The 11,931-nt window shown below is 31.6% G+C and overlaps 4 protein-coding genes across 4 annotated transcripts; 3 read left to right on the forward strand and 1 right to left on the reverse strand.

Annotated features, from left to right (window-relative positions):
• The first annotated feature begins 385 nt into the window (after positions 1–385).
• LOC143183820 (aldo-keto reductase 1B) lies at positions 386–2,887 on the forward strand. The gene is made up of 5 exons (XM_076385556.1): positions 386–546; positions 1,291–1,770; positions 1,862–2,068; positions 2,457–2,605; positions 2,739–2,887. The coding sequence occupies exons 1-5, from the start codon at positions 472–474 to the stop codon at positions 2,779–2,781; spliced, it is 954 nt and encodes a 317-aa protein (XP_076241671.1). The 5' UTR covers positions 386–471; the 3' UTR covers positions 2,782–2,887.
• A 1,717-nt stretch (positions 2,888–4,604) lies between these two features.
• On the reverse strand, positions 4,605–7,631 carry LOC143183307 (uncharacterized). The gene is made up of 6 exons (XM_076384832.1): positions 7,616–7,631; positions 7,031–7,350; positions 6,239–6,679; positions 6,114–6,170; positions 5,035–5,353; positions 4,605–4,972 (listed from the first exon to the last, which is right to left on the reverse strand). Exons 1-6 carry the CDS (start codon positions 7,629–7,631, stop codon positions 4,647–4,649), a joined length of 1,479 nt encoding a protein of 492 aa, XP_076240947.1. The 3' UTR covers positions 4,605–4,646.
• Positions 7,632–8,460: 829 nt separating this feature from the next.
• Positions 8,461–10,136, forward strand: LOC143183309 (uncharacterized). The gene is made up of 2 exons (XM_076384833.1): positions 8,461–8,755; positions 9,910–10,136. The coding sequence occupies exons 1-2, from the start codon at positions 8,461–8,463 to the stop codon at positions 10,134–10,136; spliced, it is 522 nt and encodes a 173-aa protein (XP_076240948.1).
• A 529-nt stretch (positions 10,137–10,665) lies between these two features.
• Positions 10,666–11,831, forward strand: Mrpl43 (mitochondrial ribosomal protein L43). The gene is made up of 4 exons (XM_076384897.1): positions 10,666–10,872; positions 11,180–11,286; positions 11,356–11,561; positions 11,635–11,831. Exons 1-4 carry the CDS (start codon positions 10,736–10,738, stop codon positions 11,743–11,745), a joined length of 561 nt encoding a protein of 186 aa, XP_076241012.1. The 5' UTR covers positions 10,666–10,735; the 3' UTR covers positions 11,746–11,831.
• The last annotated feature ends 100 nt before the right edge of the window (positions 11,832–11,931 follow it).

Raw genomic sequence — 11,931 nt, forward strand, 5'->3', positions numbered from 1 at the left:
TTCGCAGCAAATGGTTATTTTAGTTTATTAGGTACTACAAATTTCAAAGACTAAAGAAATTTTGAAGTTTTGATACATTGCGTTGCAAAACGTGATTGACACGTGGTACTACTTCTGCAAGAATTAAATGTATTAAGAATTCTGTTCAGTTTTATTGAAGGAAAAATGAAACTGCCTTATGAGAAAATGTTTTCTATTACTTTTTCTAATATTCAGTGAATTGCAAAATAAATTTAATTCAACGTAGCCGTTTGTTATTGAGTAGAATAACGCAGATTCCATCGTGCGTAGAACAAAATATATGTATATGTACGAGTCTGCTCTCAGCGGACTGGCAAGGGGAAGGGAGTTGATGATGAGGGGACATTTATAAAAGGAGCTAGCTGGTCGAATTTATCGTCATGTCAAAACTTACGTTGTGCTGAAACAGTTTGAAGATCTACGATTAGTCAACCTTCTAGAACCATCAAAATGGTTTTAAACGTACCAACGATGAAATTTAATAACGGCAACGAAGTGCCAGTTTTCGGGCTGGGTACGTGGAAAGTAAGTAATGTAATTTATAGTAACTTAGTGAAATAACTTTCTCACATTATGGCGAAAAATATAACAGAAATCCTATGTACTAATTGGTACTAGCGAAGTGATATAATTCAAGATAGGACATTATTGTATCTTCTTTAAACTTTCTTGATATTTTTTTATATTAGGCGCAACAAGATCTTGTGACATTCTTGAAATACCGGTTTCGATTATTTCCGGTAGATAACTAACTACACACTACACATGTGTATGGATATGAATAGTCACAAATGTCGCTTTACATTTACAGTATCTTTGTTTCGCGAAGTTTAGTACCTCATACATATTTAATGTAGAAAAAAGTGTGAAATATAGGAGGATAAGGTATTTAAAAATATTTGTTACATTTACAATAAACGTTTTGTATTTTAAAATTTATGAAGTTAATATTTTTTTAATCAACTTTTATATTTAATTTTGTTTGAGTACATTATTAGATCATATTGAATTAACTGTTTAATGTCTACATGTATTATCAAAATGTATATAATTATAGATAAATTGTTCTGTTATGCAAGAAATAAAGTATAAGTTAATTAATATTGATCATATGAGGCAATCGATTAGATCAATAAGAGATATTAGATAAATGCTTTGATATATTATAAAAGTATCTCTTTTTATATTTAAACTGAGTTTAATTTTATTTTATATTTGTTAACACAAGATTTTAGAGTAAATGATACTAATGTAATGATTATGTCATAGTCTAAACCTGGTGAAGTCACTCAAGCTGTTAAAGATGCCATAGATCTTGGATATCGTCACATTGATTGTGCTCATGTGTATGGAAATGAAAAAGAAGTTGGTGCTGCCATTAAAGCAAAAGTTGAAGAAGGTGTTGTAAAAAGGGAAGACCTTTTCATCACAAGCAAATTATGGAATACCTTCCATAAACCAGATTTAGTTGAACCTGCTATTAAAACTACTTTATCAAATTTGGGTCTTGACTATTTGGACCTATATTTAATTCACTGGCCAATGGCATACAAAGAAGGTGATGAACTTTTTCCAACAAATCCAGATGGTACACCTTGCTTGAGCAATGTAGACTATGTAGATACATGGAAAGCTATGGAAGAATTAGTGAAAAAGGGACTCACAAAGAATATTGGTGTTAGTAACTTCAACTCTGAACAAATAGAGAGACTGCTGAAAAATTGCACCATTAAACCCGTTACTAACCAAGTGAGTACAAATTTTATTTGAATCTAACTAATATTCAACAATTGATTGTTTTCGATCATAATCATAAAAATAAACATTCCTGTATTTACAGATTGAATGTCATCCATACCTAATTCAAAGGAAACTCTCAGATTTCTGTAAAGAAAGAGGTATTACCATCACAGCCTATAGTCCTCTTGGATCCCCTGACAGGCCATGGGCTAAACCAGGTGACCCAGTGTTATTGGAGGACCAAAAATTGGGTGAATTGGCAAAGAAATACAATAAAACACCTGCACAGATTCTTATTAGATATCAGGTATATAAACATATTCAATAGTTTCACTACCTTTAGAGAAATTGTTCAAAGTGACCACCTCCAGTTTCAATATAAGTGTAAATACACCTTATATTATACTGTGCAAGTCTGTACATTGTACATAAACTGCATTTCACCTGTCATTTCACTATTTGAATAACTCATTATTTTCATTGTCTTCTACTATAAGTTAACGATTATATGATTGAACATAACTACTCATAATACAGTACTTAATATTATTCACAAATTAGTTTAGTTAGAAAAAATTGTTGCAACACAAAACAAGCAGTAACTTGAAAACAGGGATGTATTTCCCGAATGCAACTGAATCCTCCATATTTTGATTGATTGTTAAAAATAACTGAATTTTTTAATCCTTTTTCAGTTGGACCGTGGACATATAGTAATACCCAAGTCAGTTACAAAATCACGTATTGCACAAAATAGTGAGGTCTTTGATTTCAAACTTACACCAGAAGATATTGCATACATTGATACCTTTGATTGCAATGGAAGAATCTGTCCAATGACAGGGTAAATATTACAGTATTATCCATTGCTTCTATTTTAAATCTTTTATAACATTATTTTAATTTTTATGAAATTATTTCATTGTTTAAATAATGAAATAATTTTTAATGTAAATATTTATATTTTTTATTTTCAGCACGGAACCAAGTCCTCACTATCCATTCCACATTCCATTCTAAGAGAGTGTGACCCAGTTAAGTTAAGCATTAAACATTAACATATCAATTCTATAAAATTTACAATAAATGTACAATAAATGCATTGTAAATAAACATACAAAATTGATGTACTACAAATTTTCTACTCTCCAATTTGTGTTACACGTATATATTGTTTTTTTTTCTAAATTAGGAACGGTTAAGGAATTGCAGGTGATTGCACCACTAGAAATATAGATTAACTGAAAAACGTTACAATTTGTAAGGTGAAAGTAAATAGCAATCAGCCGATTAATATTTTTTTAAGATAAGCCAGAGGAGATTATGACATTACATAAATGATAGTTATATCTACATCACAAGATTATTAGAATTAGCTGATATCTCTTTCACTTTGATATAACAAGCAATGAGATTCTATAGTAATAGTAGGTATTTGTTTCATTTCAAGTTTGGGCACATTTTTTATTTTTACTATATCCCTGTTAATTTACAATTTGTTTCAAAACCATTAGGTACATTGTTTTATCATTTAGAGAACTGAAATGATCCAAACGTTATACTTATACAATTGTCAAAAATATGACAACATTATGATTCCGTTTATGTGGTGCAATATTTTTTATTTTTTATTCCTATAAAAATATTGTTGACTACTTTGTATACTTGCTTTGTTGTAGCATGTTTCTTTGTAAAAGTCAAATTGAATTTTAGTTTCTTAGTGTTGTTTATAAAATTAGTATATAAGAATTAAACTTTGCCTTTGAGTTCGAGTTTCTTTATTTTCTATTAATTAAATAAAACATTTAATTTTGAAAGTACACAATTTTACTAAATGCTTTCTTTTCAAATGAATGCTCCAAACGCGAAGAGATAACCCAAGTAATAAAGGATGCCACTAATGTTTGATCTTGTGTTATTTTTATTTTACCTTAGCTTATGGAAATGAAAAAGAAGTTGGTACAGCGACTGCTGCAAAGATCAGACAAGAAGTTATTAAATACGAGAATATTTTTATAACGAATAAATTACAGAATACTCATCACTAATCTAAACAAGTCGAGTCTAACTTAAGAAAAACTCTAAACAATATTGGTCTTAAAAGAATTTCTCATTTTGTAATAAACAAGTTTACTTAATCAATAGGAACTAGATTTGAAGGAAGAGTTACTATGTACTTATAAAAAGATGCTAGCACTAACTAAAAATATGGCGTAAAAGGTATCAACTCGAACAATTTTGAACAGATGTAATGATTAGATTTATATGTAAAATAAAACCAGTAACGAATCAAATAAAATATCACCATTATCTAAATCAAATAAAACTATTTGAATTTTGTAAGTTCAGAAATTAATATTCTTAAGCTCATAACTCTTTCGGTGTTCCAGATCAAACAGACTTGACGCTAAACCCGAGAAACCACTGCACAGTGTATTACTCTCTTAGAGTAATCAATTTTGATAACTTGAGATGCAAAAATGTATTTCAAAATTATTATTCGTCTCTTGTTAAATTTTCTTGTTCAATTTTATGTAATCCGTAATAAATTCGGGGCGAGTTGAATCCTTAAAATGGTGACAGATCCAGGTTTTATTAGAATTCTAATGTTTTTTAATTCGAAATCAATTGTAAAGTCGTAGAGTCGATAAGTAGGTCGAATTGTAATGCAAGACTTCCCCATAGAGCAGGATAAATAATTTTGATAAATTATTTCAAGAATGAGTGCGAATCATTATTTCGTCTAACGATTTTATATTTAACTTTATTATAGTTAAACATGAAACTCTATTGTTAGTATGTACACAAATAATGAAGAAATAAATATATTTCAAGCTGGCAAGCATATTCCCAGATTTTCATCAATAAATTTCATGTACTTACAATTAGTTGCATTGACATAACGATGCACCGTTGTCCTCACAACCACAGGAACAACATTCGCAATATTCGTCTTCGCTATTACTTCCATCTGGACGTAAGTCACATAATTTTTTAGAACCTTTCGGTTGATACTGCTCCAATGGATCCAGTAATGCATCGCTACAGTTACACTCTGCATCTGATAATCCACGGGCACATTTACCCTGGCAGTTGCACCTGCAGTTTCCACCTGAACGCGTTAAGTCCTTGCACAGTAACGAAGGACAAATTTCACAAGGAGTTCCAAGACCACAAGGCAACATGCTCGGTTTAGACGCCTTTTGAATGCCTGTGTATTCAAGGAAAGTTAATTTTCATTCGTGTCAATGGTAGATCAATTACGTTGCATACTGTGTTCTGCGGTCGCACATCGTGGTAACTCGCAAAGAATTTTTCTTAAAGATGGGTCTCCACATTTAGACAGTGTTTTCAAAAAATTATGGTAGGCAAGTTCGCAAGGTGACGCAGATTTTCCAGAGCAAACTTTCTTCTTGAGACTTCGACGGTCTGTAGATGAAGATGATGGACACACTGCATATCCGCAAGGTTTGCAGGAACTTGTTTTCCACGGTTTAGATCGTTTATCATTGATTTCCTTTTTATCTTTTAATTCCTTCGCGGAATCAGGCGATTGAGTTAATGTTTCAGTATTAGTCAATTTCTTGCTTTCCTAAAATACAATAAAATGTGTAGAAGGGCATAGACAGAGGGTGGAAAAATGGGGTAGTTGCTCTCATCTTTGTGGTCGATGCATGACCGGTTGACGAATACCTAGGCATATACCTAATTATCTACATAGAAAATTGGCCCTTAAAAATAAATACAAAGAAAGAGATGTTTTAAACCTTACACTACCGTATTCGACTATAGGTGTACACCATTCGCTACGGATTTCGACTTTAGTACACGCGACTTTATGATTATAACGATATACATATATATTAACATGCATACTACAGAACATGTGAAATGTTAAAAAAAGATTAAAGACTTTTTTCGTCTAAAATTGATACTTCTCAAGAATCTTCCGAAAGTTTAAATGTGTATCGTAAGGGTTAAAACGATTTGTTGAAGATCTAATATGATTGATTTTGATCTAAATTTCATTTGATTTTGTTTAATATTGTATTGAAACATGTTATCATATAAAAAAGTCAATAATTAACACAAACTTAATATTTTGTTTTAATCTAGCAGTTTGACTTTCCCTGAACAAAATTCTGACTATGCTCTTGAATGTATACCATTGTTCATTATATGAAATGATTAAATAAATTCTTTTGCATTATTATCAACATTCGCTACCGTAACCGTTTCATTGGATTTCAAAGACAGAATTTCATTGTCCGTTTTATCGTGACCCATCAAATAATTTGGTATCCAGAAAGATGTTTTTCCCCCTGTTCCTAGAATTTTTTTGATACACTCACTTGATCTTGGTGGTTAACGTTATGATCGGAAGTAGAAACAATTACGTCAATTTGTTCCTATACAAAAATTAAAATTAATCATTTATAGCTGTATTACATTGCTTGAAACGTATGTTTTTACTAACAACGTCGCTCTCTTCTTCGATCTTCTTCTTCGGACGATGACCATTCGGCTTGTGCCATAAACATTTTTTCGGTACACAGCATATGTTCTTCGCGCTGCAATCCAAATCTTGAAGGCAACTAATCATCTTTCGTTTATCACAAGCGCTTTGGTACTCTTTGGAAGTCAACAAATGATCCATGTGTTCCTTGAACAACGTCTCTTTTAGTTCCATTTCTTTAATACAATTCTTTAAACACAGTTCCTCCTCTGCCAGTTGGCGAATCTTCGATAGACATATCAAATCCTCGGAGTGTATGGAATGAAGACTTGGATTGATATAACTCTTCATCTCCTTCTCCAAACTATTCAGAGTGTCATTCATCTCTGCGTTCGCGAGTTCTAGGGACTCCAGCTCCATTCCCGTTTCCTCTAATTTTACATCCGCTTGAATGATTTTTTCCTGTAATTAAATGTTTATAGAAGATATCCCATAATATTTATATTTATACAGAGATGCTCAATAATAGCTACGATTTTCACCTTACCTATCTATAATAAAATTTTATCAAAATAATTTTTTTATTTGTTTTAAAATCTCTGTTTCAATTTACGAAACAAAATCACTTACTTCCTCACGAACAGTTTCACGTGCAGTACCAAAAAATCTAACTAGAACTGAGTAACGCGTCCTAAAGCAACTAAATGAAAATGCGAACTGTATCGGATGCAGACATAAGATTTTGAATTAAACGCGAAAGTTCAAGCACACTAGTAAAATTTACCCGAATTAATCGCTGAATTTCAATCGTACATGCAATTGGGTCGTCTCCCCATTGAGCTCCTTCACGGTTTTCTTCAGATTCTGGAGAAGCCTCTCTGTTTGGTCCGGATGAGGACAGAATTTTTTCATCATCTCGCGAACTTTACAGTAGGGTGCGTCTATGCAGTTGTCCTTATTCATCCACAAGTTGTACGCTATCAACGCTGGGATTGAACGTTCCATCGTCGTGATTTTGTCTTTCAGGTACTTCCGTCTACCTATAAGATCGCAGCGACGTTCCTCCATCCTTGTTGTGATGCTCTCGAAATACGGCGGACATTGCTCAGTCAGTTTTACATCTGGTTTGGGACCTGCCAAGCAACATAAAGAAAACAGTCGGATGATTAATCTTTATCGAATCTATATCTTATTTACAATGTGTACGATTGATAAGTTGGCAGTTGACACGACACTTAATTCCACTTTCGTCACAGATACAGGTACTGATTAGCAGATGTGACCGACTCTATGGTTGTGGCCGAGTAATTTCTGCACAATTAATTAAAGAAGCATTTCTTCCGTCTGCCAATTTACCAGTCATATACGATATATTTATTTAGAAAGCATGATGCACACATTTGCATTTAGACATTTTGCATGAGGAGCGTAATTCCTTCTCTTAATAAAACTGATCACTTTGGACTGCGTTCACACACGAAGATACAGTAAACACACAAAGGAATAATTTCTAAAATAAATTTTCCAAGCTTCTTTACGTTACGTTATTCTTAAAATGAAAATGTTTATAATTGTGTATTTTTGATGATTTTTTCCTAGAAATTTTGATACCACACGATTGTTAATTTGTTTGGACAAGCATTGTCTACTGACAGATTCAAAGATAGTATCTGTCGGTGCTACTATCATGAAATTTATTAGTCTCACAAGCAAAGTGAATTTGGTAATTTTACAATTACCAAATGTCATTTATGTTTACAATTACAAAGTTTGTAGCCATGTTAAATAAAAATATTTGACTACTCAAGTGTACCTACTCATGGTTTCAAATATTAATTTTACATGATCTTTTGAGTACAATTTCTACCGCTAGTTCTCAATTTGTATAATTTGTACAATCCAGCATTACATTCTATATTCTATATTGTTTGAAATTGTCTGCATTAGAAAAAAAAGCTGTTGCGACAGGGTCGCGCGTGTGTTTTTTTCACATCTCTCGAAGATTTCCAGTGTAAAGCAATAGGTGTGCATTCATAGTACTCCTTGGGAGTCGTTCAAAATGCATTAGACTCAAATAGCCACGAATTAAGCAAATCAGCGTAACAACTATTGGACTAATTGAAATCTGGAGCAGATCGAAGTGGATAGTAATGTTGCCCCTCGATGTAGTCAAGAGTCAGTAAAACGATCCACATATCTTCGAATTACTTTGTAACTTAGTAAGCTTGATTGCTGACATGTAAATGAGATTGATCTTTGATAGAAGAACAGAGGACTTGACCAGTCGTGACACTGACGACGACAAATGTTCGCTGATAACCGGAACTAGCGTATCTCTTCAGGACAGCACAGGGAGCACGATCACAAGTTTGACTAGAGCCAACTATCATTTCGAAGATCGTGTATTGTACGGACAGAGTGGCGTTCGCAGATTTAGTTATAAAAAAAGAAAAACCTGCAATGGAAATGGAATATTTACCTCTCCCGCCGGCGTCAGTCCCCATCATGTTAAATCTTCTATCATTCGTCGCAATCCAAGTTCGTTTTTCATATGCTTCGTATACATTTTTATCTTTTATACAAAGTATTTAGGAGTAAGTGGAAAAAAATTTAAGAAGTGATACATAAAAAAGTAAGATAAAAGTCGAGAGTGTCGAGGTAATCATTGTGATTTCGTTTTTCTATTTCAAAATTTCGGTAAAAAATGCCTGAGGCTCGGCTAATGGACAATCTTCAGCAGTGATCTCAAGTACAAAGTAACATATGCACACATTGGTACACAGTGTACGTATGTACATACTTAATTTCTGTAGAGCCATTTTCGACTTCCTATGTCTATCGAATTTTTAAAAATATTTTTCTCATAAAGTTTTAAACTTTGATAACTATTTAGAAGCAACATCGTCGTCACTACTTTGTCACTCGATTTTCGTCTTATTTTATTATATAAAATCAGTACTGAAATCTTATCTCATCTATTGCCATATGTCCCATTTAAGTCGATATAACGAACTTATTTCGTATACAATTAATTTAAAAAAAAGCTGGAACACGTGTTCCATGATTTTAAGGAAAGTTTAAAATGATGTTAAGTTAATTTTTTAATGCGTGGACGTTTTCAAGATCACTTCTAAATCAACTTTTTTTAAATAGAAACCGATATTGACTTTTTATTTTGGGATTCTATTTTACGTAAAAATATGAACAACTTCTGCCTGAAGTATTTCTTTGTATAACCTTTATTTTATAAAGTAGTAAGTAAATATTTAATACATCAAGATATTTTAGTATAATATAATAGTACACTATTGATGATAGTCAAAGTAATAAAAAAAATATTGCTGTTTGCGATATTGATTATTAGAAATCAAAAAATATCTCATCAATAATGACAGTAATCAAAATTTGTCATGATAATGATTATAGGCAACTACAAAAAATTAAAATCATTTGTAGTGGGTATTTATTACCAAAACACTTAAAAGTTAATATTTTTATTATGAAGAAATATTTCTTTAAGTTTTGCCACTAATGTTTAACTTTAACTTCAGCTATATGCCAGTTATTTTTTCACTATAATTTTGACAATAATAATTTAAAAAATAGTTGTTATTTTTTATCTCTATTTGATATTCAATAAATAGATATACATATTAGGAGAATGTTAAAATGAATTCTTCTTTTGGTTGCAGCCGGATCTCGATTAATTTTCGTTTGGCCTCAGAAACCGCCTAGAAGCAGACTATTGAGGATATTAGCACCCCTGATGCATGGCATTCTCATTGGATTCCTTTTTATGGATGCTATTCATCTTTGGCCAGGCGAATTTTTGCCAACATCGCTACCATCTATAATACCTGTTCCTCTGCCACCAGTTAAATGCAACGTAATCGAGCCCCGTTGGTTCGATAATAGTTAAATTTTATCAAGTTTAATATTGGTAAATTATTATTGCGTATTGTCCATATTCCCTCAACTTCGACGAATAAAAATGAATAATAATGAAATTGTAACAAGGTAAAATAAATAAAAAATAAGACTTTTACTGTCGACTGATCGTTATTTCTATAAACTGTAATTTTTGTAACCATATGCAAGCGGGTAAAAATATATAAGGGTGGCTCAATAATTTGACTGCCTAAAATATTTCTATTACTCCTAGAGATACGGAAAAATTTTATAATTTTATAACAACATTTCTCCTTACTTACAGTTAACAACATCTCTAACACTTATTTTAAATAAGAAAAAGTAGAGAATCCAGTCCATGGTCCCAGTCTCTTCTACGTACATATGTATTCTTATTCGTTAACAATATCCTAGCAATTATCAATGAATCGAAATGATATCGATAATATATCGATAGCCATATCTCTAACTACGAGACACCATATATATATGTAAGAGATCAGTCGATTAGTGAGTGGAGGGAGGTGTATGATGTGCCGTATACATATATATACGTTTATATTACACATGTGCTGATTTGAAAGTTTATTTACATTTTTGTTTCACAAAATGTCAAATAAACACTTATTTCTGGCGTGTGGATTTCCACGAGCACCCTTTGGGCTTGGTATTGGTCGCTACGTATGTCAGCTTCAAAGAGTAACTTTAAAGTTCTGTAAATCTCACGGCTCGAGTCGTGGTATTAGGTAAGGTGTATTTAAGTTTCTAACCTCTTCGCATTCAATACAATTAACGTGTTTACGTATATTGATTGTATGAAAAGAATATTAATTTCTTTCATGTTTGTTACATGTTTGTATGATGTTAATATGTCTATGTTATTTCCTTCAATTCATATTTTTTCATTTTACGAATTATAATCAATTATACCAGGCAAATTTGAGACCTAGACACATATACCAATATTCTCATTCATAGCTTTAATCACATACATTGAATGAAAATTACATTACCATTTATAAAATGTTTTATGAATTATTATGTACATCTTAGGGAGTTTTTGGAGAATGATTTAATCGATTATGCAAAACAAAATCCTGGAGTTGTAGTATATGTTAAACCAAGAAGGCACAGATCTCCAGTTATAAAAGCAGAATATTGTAAGTTAAATATTATTTTGGCAAAAATGAGAAAGGAATGCACATGTAATTGTTTCATGTATATTTCAGTGAATGGAGAAACACATTGGATGAATGCTAGAAATTACAGTCGTGAAGATATTATACAATGGATGGAATTATTGAAAACACAATATCACGATGGATCTTCTCTTCGATTGTTGAAATTGTGGCATACAGAGTTTCCTTCTATTCAAGGACCTTGGACACCTTTTGCATTTAGAGAGCCTTCTATGAATCATGCAAAATATCCAAATGTATGTATTTAGTTTCCTTTAGAATGGTGCATATTTTTTTTAATGAATGTTGTTTAATTTAATAAATTTTCAGACAAAGTTTAGTGAATACATTAGATACACACCTACGGCTACAGAAGAATTGATCAGATTATTTAAGGAACAGGAAGCTGAGAAAGTTAAAGAAGAGGAAACCAAAGCTTAAGAAAATGTAGGTTAAATGATTTAGCTAAACCTTATATTTTATTTTGTATAACTGCTAGTATATAAAAATAAATGTATAAAATTAGATATCTTGGAATTTTAAGTTAGTAAAACATAATACTTTCTAAGTAATATTATCTGCTTTTATTATTTCACATATCATTTTACAGAAAGAATTTAATACATT

The sequence above is a fragment of the Calliopsis andreniformis genome, chromosome 9 (assembly GCF_051401765.1).
Source record: "Calliopsis andreniformis isolate RMS-2024a chromosome 9, iyCalAndr_principal, whole genome shotgun sequence".
In the NCBI taxonomy this organism is placed as follows: domain Eukaryota; kingdom Metazoa; phylum Arthropoda; class Insecta; order Hymenoptera; family Andrenidae; genus Calliopsis; species Calliopsis andreniformis.